Raw genomic sequence first — 20,891 nt, 5'->3', positions numbered from 1 at the left:
TATAATAATTGCTTCTCAACTATAAAGAAATTAATCTCTCGTCTGACAATTATAGCTCAAAATAAAAAATTTATAAAAAAAATTATTATATCCTAAACAAATGGTAAAATCAAATATTAAAACGTGGATTTGCTGCCACAATAGCTTGGTGGGGGGTTGGTGGAAATGGAGCCACCGACGGCGCAAGTTGAGAGTAGACTGTGGACCGCTGCGTCAAACACTTATAGTAGGCCCCTTTACACCTACCAATCACAATCAGCTTTTTTTTTTTTTTTTTTTCTTATTATTCCTTTTAACAAATTATCTTCTCCCAACTCTTCATTTTTTTGTCTATTACCATAATGCCAGGAATACCATTGACATGTATTAATATGTGCATTAGGCTACTAAATTTATATTATTGAAAAGACAGAAAAAGAAGAGTATAATGTTAACAAATTAAATTAAAAGGCATAAATTTGTTTTTAGTAAATATTATTTTCTTCCTTTTAAGTGGACCACGTTTATTATTATTATTATTATTATTATTATTATTATTATTAGTGCTTTTCACAATTGAAAAATCTTAATTGAACCAAACATTTAATCACATGGCCTCCAAAATGTTATTTGATTTAATGTATGTGTTTAGCCATCAAACTAAATTATAAAAATAGCAAACAACTAGACATATAAAATAGTATGAATGTTAAAAAATATTAAGTTAAGAATAAATAACTATTCAGTCCTTATATTAGATTATAATTACAACATTAATATTATATTTGATAAATATACTGATTAGTTCATGCGATATAGTGCAACTTCTATTTAAATTTGTAGTTTTTGCTATTAAATGCTAATGAAAATATAAATGTGACGGGTTAAATAATAATATTATATTAACTATATGAAGTAAATAGTGAAGTATTATAAGATTTTTTATGACAAAAATATATTTTTTGGATAAAATGGTTAAATAATTTGATAGAATGAATAATTAATTATCAATATGTGTATTAAATTCAAATAGTAAAATTATTATTATGGTCAAATTTATCTTTAAAATTAATTCCATGTCGTCTAGTCAAATTTATCTTAATTGCATCTGTATAGAGACAATAAATTAATGTTGCTAGACATGTAACTTTTTTTTTTTTTTCATTTGTTAAAATTAAATAGCAGCACTAAATCAAATTTTATGACAACTTTTCTTTGCTTGTTTTTTCCTGTCTATGGGAAGAAAATGAAAGGAAAAACAAACCGTAGAAGAAGAAGAAGAAGAAGAAGAAGAAGAAGAAGAAATACTTTCAGAAGGCGACACGTGTTAAGCATTTTGATTTTTGACTAACCAGAGGGAAACGGCGTTGTCTTATCATTTTAATTTCAACTTATTCACCAGGTGGCAGCACAAATAGACCATTCCATTGTCACATTCACAGTGCTTTTTTGAAAATTTAACACAAAACAACGTATTTCTTTTATTAATCATTTGATTGGAAATATAAAAGGAGTAAAGTTTTCTTTTTAATTTTTGGAAATGAAAAAAAGGGACAATTATTATTTTAGGTTTATTTTTTTCATCATTAATTATTTTTTTCCTATATTTTTAAACATAGATGATTCTATTCCTAATGTTTGATCAACTATTTTATATTCCTTTTTTTTTTTTTTTTTGCACTTTTCTGTTAAAAGTTGTTGAAACAATTAATATTTTTCCATATATTTTATCAAAATTATTTATTTATTATTATCATTTTAAAAATAAAACTATTTTATCTTTAAAAACAGAAAAACAAAATAGTTAATTTTGGCAAGCTACAAAAATAAAATAGTAATTATTTAACGGAAAAATAAAAAAAAAAATGGATGAAAGGATAATATAATTGGATGAAATCAAATATTAAAGATAAAATCATTTACTTTTAAAAATATAGAAAATAAAATAGTTAATTATGGTAAATTATAAAGATAAGATAATAATTGTCCCAAAAAAGATTAATAAGACTCATGTGTCAATTTAATAAAAGTTCAATCCAGTGAGTTCTGAATTGCTCTGAACATAACTTTGGTTCGGGCTCAAGGAAAAACCTCACAAAAGGCTTGGGCTAGCCTGCTAGGAGGCTCTTTGAATCCCAGCAAAGAAGAAAAACATCTAAACTGGAGAATTCTCGGCCCAGTTAGATAGATGGCCCAAACCTCTTAAGTCTTAATTTGCAACTAATCAAGAACCCGTGCAGTCTGATCCATCAATTTATTTATTTCTCATATTTCATATTCTCACTTCTTATTAATATTTTATCTCCCTATTTTTCCAGTTAAAAGACACCAATAACCTTATTTGTATCAAACATTTTTATCATCTTGGCTTCCCAAATTCTCATATACCAGGTACAAAAAAGTCTTTTCTATGGAGGACTTCTTCACCCTAATAATAATAATAAGCACTGTTCAAATGTTTATCTCTGCTAATAATTTTCTGATCTCCAATAATTATTATATTTCATTTTAAAATAAAATAAATTAAGCGAAAAGTTTAATTTCTAATAATATTTCATCTTCTTGAATTCATTATTTTGCGTTTACAAATGTGCAGCCAATCTGACATAGAACCAAAACCATGGTTAAAATCGAAATTATAATTATTGAATCCAAAAATTGAGGACTGACAGTGCATGGGGCTGAAGGCCCACGTAAATTTATTACAAGCACTTAGCTGCACCTTCTGAGATGTAAATTACTAATTAAGACACTCACGATCATCATCATGAGCTTCTTTTATTGGTGCATATATCATCCCTGCTTTTCTTTTTTTTTTTTACCCCATCAATTTCAATCTTTAGGTAACAGTGATAATTATGAGCTCACACACACTTGTCTGAATTTTTTTTTTAAAAAAAAAAAAGAAAACAGAGCAATTATCATAGTCTAAATCTATAGTTTTAATCATATTTAGAATGAAAATCAATTGATACTAGACAAATTTTGAAATATATAATTATACAGAGTGGATATATGAACCCACCATTTTCTTCTAGAAAAGTAAAGTAAAGATGTACAGAAACTTTTGCAGAAAATTAAAACGAGACGCTTAAGTAGTTAATTATCCGATAATGAGGCTGCTTTACTGTACGTATATTATTTCTGTATGTCAGCAAGAAACAATGGTTTTTTGTCAGCACAAACATGAAGACACTGAAGAGCCAGGCTAGTGCTAACTCTGAGAGATGAATAAGAGAGTGAAAGTTGTAAAGATAGAGAAATTAAATTAAATTTGTACAAAGAAAAAAAGAAATAAAAGAAAAGCATGTAAAAAGAAAGTGAAAACCCATCCTTAGTGATGATTCTTCATGTGTCTACAATGTTCTGGACAATCCATCATTGCTGCTCCTTTCCACTTTTGCTTTCTTTTCTTTATTTATGCATAAAGAAAGAAAAGGAAAGAACGAAATAAAATTTATAACTTAAAAAAACTCACATATACTCCAAAAAGAAATATATATCAATCAAGAAAACAGAATTATTAATTGTTAGGCATTAGCTAGTGACTGACCTTCTTCTGTTTTAAATACTAGTATCATATCTTATATGGCATTTTCACCAGAACCCATGCCTGAAAATCTCATTGATTTCCGTGCACCGCCGCCATCTCCGATTGCCTCTGGTCGGAGATCTTCTGTGGCCAATGATGATGTGCTCACTGAATTTCTTGAGCATTCGCTACGTGTCCCTGATTTAGTTTTGCCTGATAAGATCTTTCCTAGGCAAAAGATTTTTGAAACACCTCCAGTAATTGATTTCCAATCATTGGATACTGCAGAAAGTGATTCAATTCCTCGGATTTTGGATTCTCTAGCAAGAATTGGGTGCTTTCAACTGGTTAATTATGGAATTCCAAGTGATTTAACAAGATTGGTGCTGGCCATGGCTGCCAGAATTTTCAGAGTGCCGCCAGAGAAAAGGGTGGCTATCACTAGGTCGCCGGAAAGGCCGTATGGTTTTGAGGAAGTTCATGGGGAAGAGGAAAGTGAATTGAGCGAAGAGTTTGTTTGGTGTAGAGACAAAAAGTTGAAGTTAGAAATGGAGGGAATATGGCCATCTGGATATTCAAATTTCAGGTAATCATCATAATTGTCTGGTCTTCAATATTTCTACATTTTAACTGAATGTTATTTTTTTTCTCTGGATAATATATCTTGCTGCGTTATGATCTTTGCATTGCAAAGAAATTACTCTCTTTTTTTGATATAATTTGCAGTGAGAAAATGGAAGCACTAGTATCTGATATGGAAAATGTGGCAGAGAAAATCCTGCAAGTTATCAATGAAAATTCTCAGAGAAAGACAATAAATATGGAAGGGCTTGATCATGTTGGCTCATTGTGTTACCTATACAGGCATAGATCAAGAAACATTCCGGAGGATCGATGGGCTAGCTCTTTAGGATATGATGTGATCAGAATGCTAATAAGAGGAACTGATTACTCTCATGCCTTGTGCTTGCACACATGTGATGGCTCTTCAGAGTTTCATGTTTACTCCAAGAAAGGTTGGATCTCCTTCTGCCCAGAAAAAGATGCCATAGTTGTCACTGTTGGAGATCAAACACAGGTACTTGTTCCATAAACTGCTATAGAAATATTGTAACATTATAATTTATCAAAATACGCAAAATCTATTCTGATAAGAGTTTAGTGGACAAGTATATATCAAACATTTAAATCCTGATGAGCCTTTTTCTCCATTATAGATAATTAAGTTGTTAAGTCTCTAACATGTGAGAAATCTTGTGTATTAGGACAATTAATCTAGCTAGTTACTTGCTCACATTATGTCAATCGAGAACATAATTTTAGTTGTAGGTTAAAGGGTTAAATCTCTATATTGGTGACCCATGAGAAGTAAAAGCTACATAGGAATACTTTAAGTTTTGCCTTTAGAGATTCTTATCATGATATTGAAAGCGACAATTGGCCTCTTTACAACTGTTATGTGTGGTAATAGTAACTATTTTCAAATTCAAAAAAAAAAAAAAAAATCTAACATATATAATGCATAATGAATAAATTCATTTTGTACTTTCGGCGATTATTCTTGTAGCTCCTAAATTTTGCGAGATATTCATTATGATCGTGCACTTTACATTTCAGTAATAGTTATATTTCTCGCTAAAACGAAACACGTGAGTACAAAGCCATAATAGAATCCCCATAAAGTTATTTCACTTTGGCAAAAGACATAATTTTTCACTGAAATGTGAAATTGTAAAGTCATAATTGAATACTCACAAAGTTTAAAGAGCCACAAGAAGAATCGGTCAAAATTCAGGGTCAAATTTATCCATTAGCGCTCAATAAAATTAACCATTAATGTACAATTAGTGCCTTGAGCTATCATTATGTCTTCTTTTATGTCCAATGAAAGATATTTGGTTCTAATTAATCAAGCTTTGTGATAATCGATCTTTATATGTTTGTGCTCTTTTCACAGGCTTTAAGTGGTGACCAATACAAGCATGTGTTGGGAAGGCCAATCTTCAATGGTGAGCAAGAGAGCTGCATTTCAATGGCATATCTCTACTCTCCTCCAAGCAGCTCCTCCACCACCGGCTCCTCCACCACCAGCTCCTCCACCATAATTGGCAGTTCAACCATCCTTTCCAAATCAGAAAAGGGAAAGACTATTTCCCTTGTTCAACAAATTATAGTGGCTATATTTTTCACTCTTTTATACCACTTTTTGGTTCATTTTTACAAGACAATGTGATGTGCCCTATATTTATTTATTAAACTACATATGGAAATATGTACACATTTTCTTCTTTTTTTTTTTTTTCCTTTTTCTTTTTTGTTTAAGTATATATGGATATATAAACACTTGCAAGTTCATGATACTTATTATCTATTCGATATTCATTGGTTTAAATTTAATTTTTAGATAACGGTGTATTTTCATATATTCATCACAGCATTCAGATAAATTGCTTAAGGTGTATTGTAAACTTGCTAGATCAGGTTAAGAAAAAAAGACTTCTCAATTTTTATTATAGACTTAAATAAATTATTACTTCTTTCTATCCCACAAGATAGATTTTTTTTTTTTTTTTTTACTTGTAACAAATTGTAGTTCTAGTTCTTCTTAAATATATATATAAATATAATTTTAATATTTTTTATTTTATCTATATTTAATATGCATTATCGACAAATATATTACTATTAATCAAATTTTAAAATAAATAACTAATTAAAATATAGACGTTTCATATTTTTGTATTATGAAAAAGTTATAAAAAAAATTATGATTTAACCATATTAATTGTATTTTCTTTGTATGTGTGAAAATCAAAATAAAATTATCTTTTATAAGACGGATAAGTATCATTGTTAACATGATCAACATTTTTTTTATGCGATTACCAAAAGAAATTATTCCAAATTTTCTTAAAAAGAATAAATGTTTAATCCCTAATATTATTTATAAATTACAATTTTGTCTTTTTTTATTTGATAAATATATTGATTAACTTTGAAATTTAATCCATATTTCATCCAAAAAGTGCATTTTTACCACAAAATATTCGATAATATTTAATTATTTAATCTCTACATTCAATATAGTGGTTCTTTCATTAAATCTTAAAATTCAATAACCAATTAAAATATAAATATTTTATATTCTTGATTTTAATCATCGAGTATCCATTGGTCCAGCTAATTCAGATCCGTGCCAATAAATGGATATTTTATATTCTGAAATTAAGAAAAGATGCCCAACAAATATTAAGATTTATAGTCTTTCAATTTAAAAGTGTACTTTATCATAAAAATTTTGTAATATTTAATTTTTTAGTCATTTACATTGAACATAGCGTTATTATTTATCTCCCATAATGTTATTTTCATTGGTATTTAATGGTGAAAAAGGTGTTTTTTAAAAAAAAAAAAAAAAAAAACAGACTAAATAATCAAAGGGTAAACTTTAGAGATTAATTAATATATTTACCAATAAAATTGTGAAACTCCAACACTAAAGTTGAGAGGCATGGATTAAGTGGCGCAACGCAAGAGACCCCACACGATGAAGGAGTACTAAAACCCGTCTCCTTCTTCAGGACAACAAAAACCCTGTCAAAACTGCACAAACAAACACTATTTTTGCTGTTGCATTCCGTCACAGGATCACTAGTTATGGATTCTCTCTGCGAATTCACACTTGCAGAGGTACAATATAAATCAACTCGTGTTGTTTTTAATATTTTTATGTTGGATTTTTTTTGGCCTTTTCTTTTTAAATTATCTGGGTTTGTGATCTCACCACATAACCTGCAAACTAGTACGCTTTAGTTTCAAATTCTTGCTTAAATTCTCTGTCTTTGTGCTTTGAATCATTGATTATAATGGTTTTCTTAAATGGGTTTGTCTTTGTTATCATTTTGGATGAATATAGCTTTACTTAGCAGAAGGGGTTTCTCAATTACCAATTGATAGAGTGTGATATAGGATACATAGCCATTTCACAAAATTGACGGCTAATTAAATTGAAGGCCAATATTTAAGCCCCCTATCAGTTGTCTCAAAGGTTCTTCTGTAGATTTGTATTAATCATTCCTCACTTCCATTTCCATTGAAAAGTGATTTTTTTTTTTTTCTATGTAACTGACTTGAATACAAACTTTGAATTTGCTTGAAGATGGTGGAAATGGAAAATATATACAAGGAGATAGGAGAAGAAGCATTGAGTCCAGAGTTTTGCCAAAGGCTTGCAACAAGCTTTAGGTGAGGTCATTTTTTGGCAAATTTCATTGCATCCTCAAAGTTAAGAAAAGTAATATTTGGACTCTGATATATGTATCATGTGCTTTATAGAATTGTTTTTAATTGAAACATTATTACACATTTCAGTTTTGCACCAAATCGTGCTGGAAAGCCAGCAATAACATGGAACCAGGTATTTCTTATCCTCTTCTCTTCCAAAAAATTTTTATTTTGATAATTAAGCCTTTAGTAACTTTTATCTTTCTCTTCTTGTGTTCTAGGTGCAAAGTTGGTTTGAGGATAGACAAAAGGAATCACAGCCTAAAGTTGCTCCATTGCCTGTGGCTTTGAAATTATTTGTTGATCTTTCTCCTACAAATATCTCAAGTGATGCACCTGAAAGTTCTCAAAAGTCTAAAGGTCATACTGTAAACTGGCATGAGATAATTGTATTAATTATTGTTGTAGATGTATTCTTTTTAGTGGTCTTTCCTTGTGATTAATTTTTGGAGTATAGAATCATTATTAATAACTTCAATCTATAGAGTCTAAGAGAAAGGGTTAGAAATCTTGTCAAGAACATAAGTTCTTGTTGTTCAACTGAGATTGAGGGTTGTTCAAGGCATGAGCTTGCTTTGCTTCTTATATAGAGGAATGCTTATTTCTTGCTTCAGTACTGTAAATAATTTCTATTCTCCAGCTCTCCGCTTGTAAATAATTTCCCTGCCTAATTACTCTTCGTCTTAATGCTTTGCCTTCTGGTGGATATCTTTAAATATTCTGCCTCTCAATTGTGACATTGTCTTTCCAAGCCTTCTTTCTAGATTTTCATTTTCCCCCATTTTTCCTTTGGGCAAACTAGTAGGTTATTTTTCATCTGTCAGGTCCTTTGATCATTATCACTTCTTTCCTTAACCTATCTGCTATGGTTAAGTGTGGAATTCCTATTGCAAATTTTCAAATATGAAAGAAGAAGTCCTATTCAATGTTTATATTGTACATGTGTCCTGCAATGAATTTCAGTTGCTATCCTGGACCAATATGATTTTGTTTGCACTACCAATATAAGTGTGATAGTATAGTTGTATTATTGGAAAACTTATGTCTGTTTCCAAATGCAGTTATAACTTTTCAATTCAATTTTTCCAAACTCATTCGCAACTTGGAAAATGCCGACTTTTATACAGGTGGGAAGGTTACTGATCTTTCAGAGTTGTCCTTTGAAGCTAGATCTGCAAAAGATTACGCTTGGTGAGAATTCATCTGCTAAAAATGCAAAACTTTGTAGCTTGATAACCCATAAATTTTTGAACAATATACAAGATTTCCTAGATTTTATTTGAAATCTCTTGGCATTATTTTCTCTAAGGTTCGGATTGATATATTTCGTACCATGCACAAGATGGGATGCAGGGGGGGATGTCATTTTCAGATCTATTTTTAATTGCTTAAGTATGACTCTTGAATTTGTAAAATACTGAAGGTTTAGATAATGGGATTCAGGTGGGAAAATCTGATGCAGAAATCCAAATTTTGCCTGGCTTTTTTATTTGCTTGTCCTATGATGGGCATGGGAAACATGCAGATGCAAGAATATGAACAATTCTCTTCTTTCTTACAAGCCAGTTATCTTTTTGAATATTTGTATAGATATTCACTTTTTCTCTTCTCTAATTCAGGCATGATCAGGTATTTTAACTTCTTTTTCCTTTGGACTTTGAGTCTCTTTGATCGCTATTCAAATAAAGCTAAAATCTTCTCTGATTATATTTTACCTTTTTACATAAATAATAGGGAGAAGATGGAAAAAAAAAAAAAGCAGAAGTGAAATGAATATAAGTATATCATTACTTTGGTGTATATCTATTGATAACTGATTTAATGAGCATTTCAAAAGACTATGCTTCATCTGTAAGTGCTTATTTGGCTAACTAGAACTTTGTTTTGGCCATAGCGAAAACCATCATTAAGTTCACAGCCGTGGTATTATACTATATTATTAAAACCAGCTTTTGTAACCAAAATTTCTGTCTGCAGGTATGATGTTGCTGCTTTCCTCACCTACAGAATTCTTTGTTCTGGTGAACTTGTAAGCATATTCTATAAAAGAAAGATAATTCTTCAGTCATAATAACTTTTCTAATACTGGATGCATTTCATGAAATTTTGCTCACAGGGTACTCTGTGTATATACTTGATATTCCGATACTTAATATTCCGTTTACTACTAGAGATGTCATTTGCATTCATTATTATGAATGTTTTGAATGTTTCTTTCTGCAACACAGGAAGTACGTGTACGATTTGCTGGATTCCGTAATACAGATGATGAGTGGGTGAATGTGAAAAGGGCAGTGCGAGAACGATCCATTCCTTTGGAACCTTCAGAATGTCACAGGGTGAAAGTTGGAGATCTTGTACTGTGCTTCAGGGTACATTTCTATTTCCCACTTTTGTTAAGAAAGAACTCCTGCAAGCTGGTTAATAAGGAAGCGATTATAGGACTAGGAGTTAAACAGAGGTTATACTCCTCTCATGTTGGCTTAAACTGAAAATGTAGCACAGTTGATGTTTACAAATTCCACAAACATAAACACCAGTAACTCAAGATAAACTGGGTTTCTTTTGGTATGTCGAAATGGAATGCAATCAAATGCAGTTCTGGTATGAAAAAATTATTCATTTGATTACATTACATTACAATATACCAAAAAAAGCCTTAGAGTTATGTTTTCTTTTTTTCTTTTCTTATTTTTTTTAACCAGTTTTAACTTTTTGCACTCATGCCTGGTTTATAGGAACGGCTAGAACAAGCAATCTACTGTGATGCCCATGTAGTAGGGGTGCAAAGGCGATTGCATGATGCAAGAGGAGGCTGCAAGTGTATCTTCGTGGTTCGCTACGATTATGACAGTTTCGAGGTAAATTTACAACATGCCACTGTCAATGCCAGGCATTAATCACTTGGCTATCTTGAAGATAAGAACAAAAGTAGAGAATGGTGGCTGATTATATTAACATGTGCAATAACAGGAAGCTGTTCAGCTGGAGAGGTTGTGTTGCAGACCAACCGAGGAGAACCGCTAGTGAAAACTCATTAAGATGCAAAAGGAGGCTTGGAACTTCCATTATAGTCTTCAATTTGAAATTTTCATAAGCTGGGAAAGCTTGGAATCCCACCCCACCCCACCCCCACCCCCCGCGCGGATTGATCCAAATTACAAGTCACTAATCAATTTTTCAATAGTATATCCTATCTGATAGTCCCTTTTTTCACCAATTATCTTTTTCTTTTTTTTCTTCCTTTGCCATCCTGTAACAACTAAGGCATTTGATCGTACTTCTGCTCAAGTTGGCATATGCTTGCTCTTTAGTTAGTTTGATGAATGTAAACCCAAAATGATAGTGGTTGTCATTCTATTTGAGCAAATGGGCAAGTGTTAAAAATAATAATAATAATAATAAAGCCAATTCTGCCACCCTAAAATAAGCAAAGTCAAAATCCACATAAAAGAGGAATTTGACTTCTACATTATGTCCTAATAAGAGTAATTATTCAAAGACTGTACAGAAGTTGACAAAAAGACGCCCATTATCCCTTTCGGCTATGGCTGTCTGATCAGACATTAACAGGAGAAATTTCACACAAACGACAGACAACTCACAGCTTCTATACTTTGATTACAATTGATAAAAACCTATGTACTCATCAAAATTTCTGTAAGCCTAGATAAGGAAACCACGGTTTTTCTCCTTTCAACTGGATAACTACAGGGAGAGAGACCGATCATGAGACTGTTCGACCGTAACAAATCGATGCTATATATAGATTCTTTGCCCACTTCTCCTGCAAGGCCCATGTAAAATTTTAGACCTCCCAATATAAGTAAAATCAGGAACAAAAATGGTATAGAAATAAAGATATCCCACCTTGACATGAGTGCTAGGAAAAGCAGAAGTTCGAAGTGTCTCTTGTGTTTCATCTGTAGGTTTCCTTCTGGGCACACTAAGAACAAAAGCTGCCTGGTCCAAATTTGCTGCAGTTGCTGTGATGCGATATCCATGATCCCACCTCCGATGTATTCCTTCACTTGGATAGAGAAAATCAAGTTCGACAACCTGAAATTAATACCACAAACCAGTCAGGTAATCATGCCTACTCTTAACTAAGAAAATAGTGAGATACAATATATCCAAACATTAAATATGACCTGGTGCGCAAAGCCTGCACCACGAGACATAACAACTCCCCATCTATTCCCTGCAGTGGCCATAGCAGTAACGTGGAAACCCTCCTTCCATTTTTTGCTAATCCACTTAAAAGGGAACGAATCACTAACTTTATATGACTGCTGCAAATACAGAGTGCCTGAAACTCAAATGGAATAAAGTCAGCCAAATGGAAGTACATGTCACATAAAACCAAACATTTAAATAAGCTGGACTAACCCTTTGACATCACAACTAGTGAACTTCCATTAGAAGCTCCAGCTATGGAACTGATATAATAATTCTTCTCCCAATGCTCCATTATCCATTCCTTCACCAATAAACCAAACAAAATTCAGGGACATTGTTATTTTATGCACTTTAGTATGAACAGCTGTTCAATTTAAGTGTAAGCACAATAGACAGTTGCTTCAAGCAGATCAAATGCACAAGCGCATACCTTGTGAAGAAAATGTGGTGATAGTTCATAGACTTGTGCAGTATAACCAGTTCCAGCATCCATAACAAGGGCCCAGAGACTTTGAGATGAAGCTACACTGCTAATAAACAGGCCATCCTCATTTCCTTTTTCAATGTGCTGGGCAAGCCTTGCATCGGCCACATTATAGTGATACCTACAAAAGCACATGAAACAAGCTTCTCAACACTCCATTGTTACAAGATCACAAACAAATAGATCAGGCTTAACAGAAAAGAATACGAGATTAACCCCCTCCCACAAAACAAATAGATCACAAAAACAAAAAAAAAAAAATTTAAAAAAATGAAATTGGAAACAACAAGAGGCCCCTCACTCATGACAGCTCTTGTCTTTATAAAAATTTCATAAAGAGAGATACTGCAAGAAAAACTTAAAAATGCCCAATTATATCAATAAAACAATGCTATAAATTTCTCAATATATCATAACTGATGACTTGAAGCATGCAGTTTATACCTTTGCTTCATAGGTCTACGAGCATTATACACACTAATCCATTGCGTTGCTGGCGTGCCCATACGAACCCTCTTCTTTGGTTGTTCATCATCTTCTTCTTCCATAGTCAACCGACCTCTCTTATGACCAACCTGATAAATAAGCTTTAAAAGACATCAGCATAGATTAGGGATATTACAACTTTCATAAGTTCAGATATATCAGAAGCTCACAAGCTATAATAGATGCAAACAATCTCATGTACCTTTTGAGCACCTTCTGTGTTTATGGGCCTGATATCTGGATTTGGACCGACAATACCATCAAAAAGGGACACACATTTTGCATAATTAGGTTCTTCATCAAATTTTAAGTTCACCACATATTCAACAAACTCTCTGAAAGGTGGTGGACAGAAGCAACAGAGAGAATCTGGAGATGTTGCCATCTTCTTCTTACAAACAAGAAACCCTTTATTCTCTCCCTAAGAACACCATCATATAAAAAACATATTTAATCTTGAGGCACGAAAAAATAAACACGCACTTGTATAACGCCTTACGTAAATAGTGACCGGGAGAAATTTGGTACAAGGTATAAGCTTTATAAGGTTAAAAAATGGACTAACCTGATACCCTTGCCAAGGTAAACGACCACGGAGAAGGAAAATGAGTGTGTAGGCAAGTGATTCTAAATCATCTCTCCTGCTAGCTGTTCTCCCCAAATGGGCATGTACACTAGCATAACGAACTGTCCCTCTGGCAGAATAAAATAATGATCAACCAAGAACCAATTAATCCAAACAAAGGAATGCACACAAAATACTTAGATGAATATAATAATGCCAAAAAGAGTGTAATCAAGAGCCACACCTGAAAACATCAGGCCTTTGGTCATACTCAACGTGTTGACCAGTAGAAGTATCTCGCCATCTGGTAGCTGATCCCAAACAAAATGAAGACATTGAATAATGGGTGAGCAGTGGATATGCACGCATATCGTAATAGTTTAAGCAGAAATGAAAATAAGCTGAATTACAAATCACCTAATCCAAGATCAACAAGAAACAACTTTTTTTCATCAGGACTTCCTGGAGACCCAAGCAGAAAATTCTCTGGCTTCACATCTCCATGGACATAACTGCAAAGTTGGGCAGATTGAGAGTCATACTTTCTTTTGCAATTTGAAAATAGAATATCAAGGTGTTATCAGACTCATAATGTGATTAGCATATCAAACAAACAAAAGGATGTATACGCCAGCCATCCACTTGCCAAAGCAATTGAACAGAAACAGAATATGCAACTGAACAGCTTACCCTCTTGAGTGCATCTTTTCCAATATTGATATTGCTTCAATGGCAATACAAGCAACCATTTCAATGGACATTCTGTAATTTAAAACAATTTCAATATACACAATCTAAAATAATACAAAAAATTGATAGCAAAATATCAAGGAATTGAACTCACGTGTGGGAGTTATTATTCCAAACATCCCACAAGCTTGGGCCCAGCATATCCATAACCTACAGACAGAAAGATTTTCCATTAAAAACCATTTTAAAACCAGGGAATGGAAAATTATTCTAGAAATGGAGTTCCAATTATCCCAAACTAGCAATAAAGGCCCAGGATGGCATACCATAACATAATAGTCACCCTGCCGACCCTTGTAATGTACTCGTGGTATACCATGACTGCCCCCAAGAATGCTGCATAAGTGATTAAAAAAAATAAAAATAAAATTGATTTAGAAATATTACTCCAGCAAAAGAAAAATAAAATATTTTGAAATACTAATATGCAATAACCAAGAAGGAATGACAATTACAATCATTAGTCACCTGTAAACCTGCCACTCATGTGGTGGTCCATAATTACATCCTTTACTACTTCTATGCTCAAATTTTAAGGCCACCTAAAAACAAAAGGCTTGTAAATAGTGGAAAATACAAGGTGAAGAAAATAAATTAACAAAAATTAGCAATCCAAAACAATAATGGTAACAGCAATACCTCTATGGCTCCAGGGCCAGTTCTATCATTTGTATTACCAGGAGAAACACGTCGACCAACATACACTTGGCCGAATCCACCCTTACCTAACTTTCTCTCTAATTTGTACATTGGAGAACCCCCAACCTGAACCTGTGAACATCAAAGCAAAGAACAGTGATTCATCGTCAAGGAACAACAGAAACCCAGCAAAAAACATTGTTTCATGAAAAATTTAAAAAAAAAAAAGAAAAAGAAAAAGAAAAGAAAATAAAGGATTGAAAATTAAAAAAGTAGAGGATAATTTACTAAGTAGAATAACTAAGAAATATACTTGCTACCAATAGCAGAGAAACCTATATGTAAGGGTAGGTGTAGAAACATAAAAAGCACATGAACGATGAAAGCTGTCGAGGACTTGCACTACAATCATCTAAGAATAAGTTATATTAAAAGATGTATTGAATCACAGTGAATAGAGAGATGTGAACTTTAGAAGTTTCATGTTCATAATGTGCAATAACTGTCAGAAGCAATCGGAGGAATAACTAGGGAAACAAAGAACACAACAGGGACATCGAAGTTACGCTCTTCAGATAGGCAGAGCATACACCATGTTGAGAAGGAAAAAAAAATCCATCAAATAGAGTCCAATTATGAACTCATGTATAAACCCATTGCATAGTGGATATGAACAAGCAGTCACATGAGCTAAGATCGTCAGTGAGAAAGATATCAAGAACAAAATTTTATGATTTGAATCTTAAATTCATTGAATCAGTTAAATAATTCAACCGTGCAGGGGATCACTCCATTAATCAACTATAGAATCCCATTATGAAAAGAACTGTCAAGTAATTGAAGTTAACATTCTATAACCAATCAAGATAGGTTATCCCCAAGCACATACCACTGGCAATGACAAAAATGATGAGCACGGCCAGCCACTAAGCACACCCATATTCTCATAATCACTAAATTGATTATTCTCTAAGTGTCACTGCATGCAAATCTATATTCATTAAAAGAGACGTATATGGCACATAGAACAGAGGAAAAGATAAGTAATAACATGCTATTGAGTGATAACTCTCATGTGATATTGTCTAAACCTACTTTTGAAAGGCAATGCAATCTAACACCAAAACGAAGCCTCCAGCCAAAAAAAATTATTAAAATAAGCTTATAGAGGTTAGCAACTACCTCTTGCCACGTCCAGAAAAGGAACCTGAAGCCAAGACTTTATGAAGAAAAACTAGGATTAACTATTATCGTGTGAAAAGATCATAAATATCTACAGGAAATAATATACTTCCAGAAAAAAAAAAAAAAAAAAAAAAAAAAAAACCAACTGTAAAAATATCAGAAATGTGTCATTTAAGATCATATGACAGACAAGAAACACAAAAGCCGCCGCTACAGAAACACTCAGGTCACTCTTGATTTAAGATCTCATAAGCACATGCAATGCACAAAAATATATACTTGCGAACTTTGAAATGCTACACTCAGAAACCAGATCTTCTAGATGCAACAATCAAACCTAGAATAACATAGTATGTTCAACAGAATCCAGATCAGTAAAGTTTCCTTCAAATACCACTAAAAAGAGCTCCTTTTTCAGTCCCAAATCTGAAAACAAAATTTTTCCTTTTACTCGATTGTTAATTCCTACCGTTGGGAACAATGTAACCATCAATTCAAACACAACAAAAGAAAGCAATTTTCATCCAAATATCAAACCTCCAAAATATTTACGATCCAAATTTATATACATATATCCAGAAATGCATTTCAAATGGAAGTAAACTAAAACTCGACAAACCTTCTCAGGAAGGGGAGCAGTGCTCCCCTCATCTTCACCGGCATTGACTTTACCGTGACTTTTCCCGCCACTATCATAGTCATCCATAGGTTTCTCTCCCACTTCCTCCTCCTTTTCTGCCTCACCACCAACAGCGCTAACACCAGCAATTCCCACTCCTCCCACCACTAATCCCCTATTCTCCTTGTTAGCCGCCGCCGCTGCCGCTGCTACTGCAACAGCAACTAAGTTTTCATCTACCGGCTGTTGTTGGTCTTTATCGTTATTGTTATTGGTATTATTATTCTTAGGTGCAGCCCCTGCGGCCGCTGCTGCCGCGCGCCTTCTGCGTGTTCTTGTAGCAATGGCCTCCCCTGCCTCAGTCGGATTTGGTTGTTGCTTTGCTGCTGCTCCCCGGCCTCTGCGTGCTCCGCTACGCAGCCCCGGCGTCATCATTCATTCTCTGATAATGATTTTCATCAAAGAAAAGAAAAGAAGTAAAACACTCTTAATATTACTGGCTCTTGCAAGAAATTACACTCCCTCGCAAAAAACCAACTTGATCAATTCAAGAACCCACAAACAAAGCAGAACTAAAACAGCGCCGTCCGATCGCAGCAAACCAGAAAACCAAAAGGCAGATAAATTACCGAAGTAAACAAAACGATCGCCGCCGGAGAAATTGATATCTAATGTGGTTATTAGCAGAATGTGAAAAAAATAGAACCTTTAGGGAGGAATTGAAGAATCAAATAACATCAAAACAATAAGAAATTAGGTTTTGGATTAGGGATCGCCTCAGAGTGAGATAACCTGAGAAAGAGAGAGAAGGACGCTCTGAGTACTTTACAGGGCGAAAAGAGGCGATGGAGATATTTTATGTGATATTCTGTTAAAGAGTGAAAATATTGAGTTAGGAGATAATTACGTGGCAGACTACTGATCTTTGATGGGAGAAAATGAACGGTTAGATTAGGGGGTTCTTCAGAGGAATTTAATTATGTCGGAAATTTTATTTAATTAGAAAGAAAGGGAAATTACCACAATGGGCTTCCCGTGGGATTCACTCTGACAAACCTAGCCCACGTATTGGTGTTTGGATGTTCAAGTGTGTGCTTATTCACGTTGTTGTAGTGGAATTCTTTGATATAAGCCGTCCGATCTACACCTTTGAATCGACGTTGTTGGGACTGGTCAGTGGTCATACTGGTGACTGATTTCAACCGTTCGATCGGAGATGGGAATTGATTTTGGTTTGATGATGCCATTGGGAAATTAGGAACAATTGATAGATAATATTATTTTAATATTTCATTTATGCTGCTAATAGTAGTCATAATGATAATGACAACAAAATAATTTTTTATATTGACACCTAAAAAAAAAACATAATATAAAATAAAAGTTAAATTTTAACCTTTACTAACAGTGAGATGGGAAAATCACCAGATTATTTAGTAGAAACAGTTCAATAAATGAATAATAAATTGTTTGGACAAAATACGACAAATGCTAAATAGTTCAATAAGATATCCAAAACAAAATGAAACTCTGAATTTTTTATTTATAAAAATTATATTATTTTAAATTTATTTTATAGAAAAAAAATCAAACCCTAGTATAATAAATCAATCAATTTAGCAAATCTATAGATAAACGATAAAACTCCATTGATAAATAGCAACTCGGTAAATATTTAATTTGATAAATATGTAAATCGTTCTATAACTATGAAGTATTCAATTGATAAATTTAGTTGAGGCACTTTTTATATCTAAAAGTCGCCAGGTTAAGCTCCACCGCGTTGTCTGGTTCAGTCGGTTGAGCTTAAGGTTCTTAACTTTGTGCTCGTGGGTTCGAGGATCCGGCGGACTTTTGTAATTTTTGAGACCTTTTACTTGCCTTTTTATTTACTTTATGCCTTGGATATCCTGTGACTTCTGTTTACTAACTCTAGCCCAACCCATAAATTTTTCAATTTTGGACCAAAAGCTCCATCCTTCCAATCAGCTGGCTTTTATCTTAATGCGCCATTGGCCCATTACCAGTAGTCAGATACTGTGAAAGCTTGCATTTTATTTTAAATACTACTACTAAGGTCCAAATTAGGATTAAACGTGATAATCTTAATTTAAAATATTATAAATCACAACTTCACATTCGACTATATCATTGAATTGAAATCAAAATCATGAAATTTCCTAACATTTAGACATTTTAAGGCAACCAAATTTATCTAACATAATAAGCCGATTAACATTTCTCATTTCAATTTCGACCAGATCCATTATATATCTAAATTTATTATTAATTTATATTGAAATATATCATAAGTTTTGTATTTTTTTATTATAATATAAGTGTAATGAAGTTTTTCTAAAAAATTTATGGTACATTGCTTTAGAGAGATGAGATGGGATAACAGAGATCATTTTTCTCATAATCAGATATCTCAAATTCCAACTCTAAATATGGAGTCCCTTTAAATATCCAAAAGAGAGCGTTTTGCCTCCCTTTGTAGACCTGTTCCTTTTGTAGACCTGTCTAATACGAACCCAGATTAGTCGGGCCAATGGATTTCAGATACAAAATAGTTAAAAACCAATTCTTTGGGGTGCATTACAAATACAAAATCTATTCCAGATCAGTAAAGTTAATAATTGAGTAATTGTGACTTGTGTTGGGATCTAGTATTTCATTCAGTATTGGATATTTCCTACCCAACGTAGAAAGCCAATGGGCCCAATATTTGTGAGGTTGAAGATGGGACTAAAAGGGTAATATTATGATCATTCATGGTTGTCTTTTAATTTTTTTTTCCTTGTTCTTGACACTATAAATGAGTCAAATTGTGAAACATTAAAAAATTTTAAATAAGTTTAAGGATTTGAGTTGAGTTCAAGCTTTAAAAGCGCACAAGCTATTTCATAGTACTTACGTTGGTGCTTAAGCTAAAGTTTAAGTCCGAACACATAAATGAACTACAATTCTATCCTTTATTATAAATTAAAATTGAACCAAGTTCGAGTTCGAATTCAACATGAATCAAACCAAAATTGAACTCAAGTTCCACTCCTTTTTTAACGAGCTGAGCTCTAAGTCTACTTTTTAAACTCAAATCTATAATTGGAGATCACTGAATTCTTATTTAGTAGAATAAAATTATACCCTTTATTTTATTCTTTTTTTTATAACAATTAGTGTATTGAAAAATATCAAAAAGAAAAAATCTTAATGAGACTATGGGCATTTCTTTTTCAAAATTTAGAATTCATTAATGATATGTATATCTGGAACTATTTAGACAGCCAAATTATTTGATATGAGTTCTATTTTTTCTTCCAATGGGCAAAGGATTTTTGGATTGGTTTATGGTCAATTAATTAATATTATCATTGGATTGAGTGTGTAAGAAAGGGGATTGACTTACCTAGATCGGTTTACAATGAGAAAACAAAAAAGGAATAAAATAGGAACAGTTTTAAAATTTTCTATTTTCATTGGTTTGGTCTATAAGAAGGCCATAGACCCAGTCTAAATAAGTATTTTCCGTAAGAATAAGCATGCAGTTACGAGTATTCCTAAGCTACATCAAAGATTCACTAGCATTATCCATTCTTTATAGTTTACCCCTTAGGTATTCCAGTTTTATAGATAGTGATGTTTATGTTAACTTATGCAGATAGATTATTTCAAAGAAATTGTAACAATTAAATTGATAAAAAAAAATATTAGATTAATATAAAAGAATATTAATTAATAATTTTACTTGACCTATTCCTATATATATAGAGAGAGAGTAATAATTAATTTCGTTTAGCATTTTGCATAATAAAACTTAAAAGTTTGAATTCCGTTTACCTTAAGCATGATGTTTCCCAATTGCTAAACATCCTTAAAATGGTGGTAAATCAATGTCTGAGAAAAAGTAATGCCCAACCCCATCATGGATAAGATAAGATCAAGTAATAAAATTGCTCTAACCCACAACAAAACCCTAAATTGCAAATGTTGATCCTGAAAACATTTAATTAACTTTTGTCATCTAGATGTGTGGAGTGGAGCCACCATTTTTAAACTTTAAATCATACACGAAATGTAGGGCTGATGGTCAATCATCTATTAATAATATACTATGAACTCGTGCGGCGTCAGGTTTTTAAGAGAGGAACACGTCCAATATGAATTTTCTTCATTCACAAGAACCGAA

At 32.7% G+C, this 20,891-nt stretch overlaps 3 protein-coding genes across 4 annotated transcripts; 2 read left to right on the top strand and 1 right to left on the bottom strand.

Moving 5' to 3' along the window:
* The first annotated feature begins 3,467 nt into the window (after positions 1-3,467).
* On the top strand, positions 3,468-5,914 carry DTA4 (downstream target of AGL15-4). The gene is made up of 3 exons (XM_012213702.4): positions 3,468-4,097; positions 4,238-4,589; positions 5,469-5,914. Exons 1-3 carry the CDS (start codon positions 3,568-3,570, stop codon positions 5,742-5,744), a joined length of 1,158 nt encoding a protein of 385 aa, XP_012069092.1. The 5' UTR covers positions 3,468-3,567; the 3' UTR covers positions 5,745-5,914.
* A 1,102-nt stretch (positions 5,915-7,016) lies between these two features.
* On the top strand, positions 7,017-11,165 carry SHH1 (SAWADEE HOMEODOMAIN protein). The gene is made up of 9 exons (XM_012213706.4): positions 7,017-7,201; positions 7,671-7,756; positions 7,883-7,928; positions 8,017-8,155; positions 8,923-8,986; positions 9,773-9,824; positions 10,024-10,167; positions 10,534-10,656; positions 10,769-11,165. Exons 1-9 carry the CDS (start codon positions 7,169-7,171, stop codon positions 10,820-10,822), a joined length of 741 nt encoding a protein of 246 aa, XP_012069096.1. The 5' UTR covers positions 7,017-7,168; the 3' UTR covers positions 10,823-11,165.
* Positions 11,166-11,173: 8 nt separating this feature from the next.
* On the bottom strand, positions 11,174-17,548 carry LOC105631550 (casein kinase 1-like protein HD16). Of its 2 annotated transcripts, XM_012213703.4 has the most exons (17): positions 17,332-17,547; positions 16,703-17,144; positions 14,899-15,030; positions 14,728-14,801; positions 14,526-14,595; positions 14,354-14,409; positions 14,200-14,271; positions 13,927-14,021; positions 13,754-13,820; positions 13,510-13,639; positions 13,147-13,365; positions 12,903-13,045; positions 12,405-12,579; positions 12,185-12,275; positions 11,947-12,104; positions 11,666-11,854; positions 11,174-11,582 (listed from the first exon to the last, which is right to left on the bottom strand). In XM_012213703.4, exons 2-17 carry the CDS (start codon positions 17,135-17,137, stop codon positions 11,523-11,525), a joined length of 2,166 nt encoding a protein of 721 aa, XP_012069093.1. In that variant the 5' UTR covers positions 17,138-17,144; positions 17,332-17,547; the 3' UTR covers positions 11,174-11,522. The 2 variants fall into 2 exon arrangements, with proteins under 2 accessions (XP_012069093.1, XP_020533916.1); XM_020678257.3 differs by having other exon boundaries at positions 12,903-13,033; positions 16,703-17,548.
* Positions 17,549-20,891: the final 3,343 nt, after the last annotated feature.

The sequence above is a fragment of the Jatropha curcas genome, chromosome 1 (genome assembly GCF_041381405.1).
Source record: "Jatropha curcas cultivar XTBG-Jc1 chromosome 1, XTBG_Jcur_1.0, whole genome shotgun sequence".
NCBI lineage: Eukaryota > Viridiplantae > Streptophyta > Magnoliopsida > Malpighiales > Euphorbiaceae > Jatropha > Jatropha curcas.
Note: the sequence above shows the minus strand (reverse complement) of the source record. Positions and strands in the feature narration are given on the sequence as shown.

Excerpts from the sequence above, each read along its gene's own strand:
- DTA4 (XM_012213702.4), top strand. The coding sequence starts at position 3,568 with ATGGCATTTTCACCAGAACCCATGCCTGAAAATCTCATTGATTTCCGT. Across the intron at positions 4,098-4,237 it reads TCTGGATATTCAAATTTCAG|TGAGAAAATGGAAGCACTAG; the intron begins GTAATCATCATA and ends TATAATTTGCAG. Across the intron at positions 4,590-5,468 it reads CTGTTGGAGATCAAACACAG|GCTTTAAGTGGTGACCAATA; the intron begins GTACTTGTTCCA and ends CTCTTTTCACAG.
- SHH1 (XM_012213706.4), top strand. The coding sequence starts at position 7,169 with ATGGATTCTCTCTGCGAATTCACACTTGCAGAG. Across the intron at positions 8,156-8,922 it reads AAGTTCTCAAAAGTCTAAAG|GTGGGAAGGTTACTGATCTT; the intron begins GTCATACTGTAA and ends ACTTTTATACAG. Across the intron at positions 8,987-9,772 it reads TCTGCAAAAGATTACGCTTG|GTATGATGTTGCTGCTTTCC; the intron begins GTGAGAATTCAT and ends TTCTGTCTGCAG.
- LOC105631550 (XM_012213703.4), bottom strand. The coding sequence starts at position 17,137 with ATGATGACGCCGGGGCTGCGTAGCGGAGCACGCAGAGGCCGGGGAGCA. Across the intron at positions 14,410-14,525 it reads AGGGTGACTATTATGTTATG|GTTATGGATATGCTGGGCCC; the intron begins GTATGCCATCCT and ends TTCTGTCTGTAG. Across the intron at positions 14,022-14,199 it reads GAAAAGATGCACTCAAGAGG|TTATGTCCATGGAGATGTGA; the intron begins GTAAGCTGTTCA and ends CCAACTTTGCAG.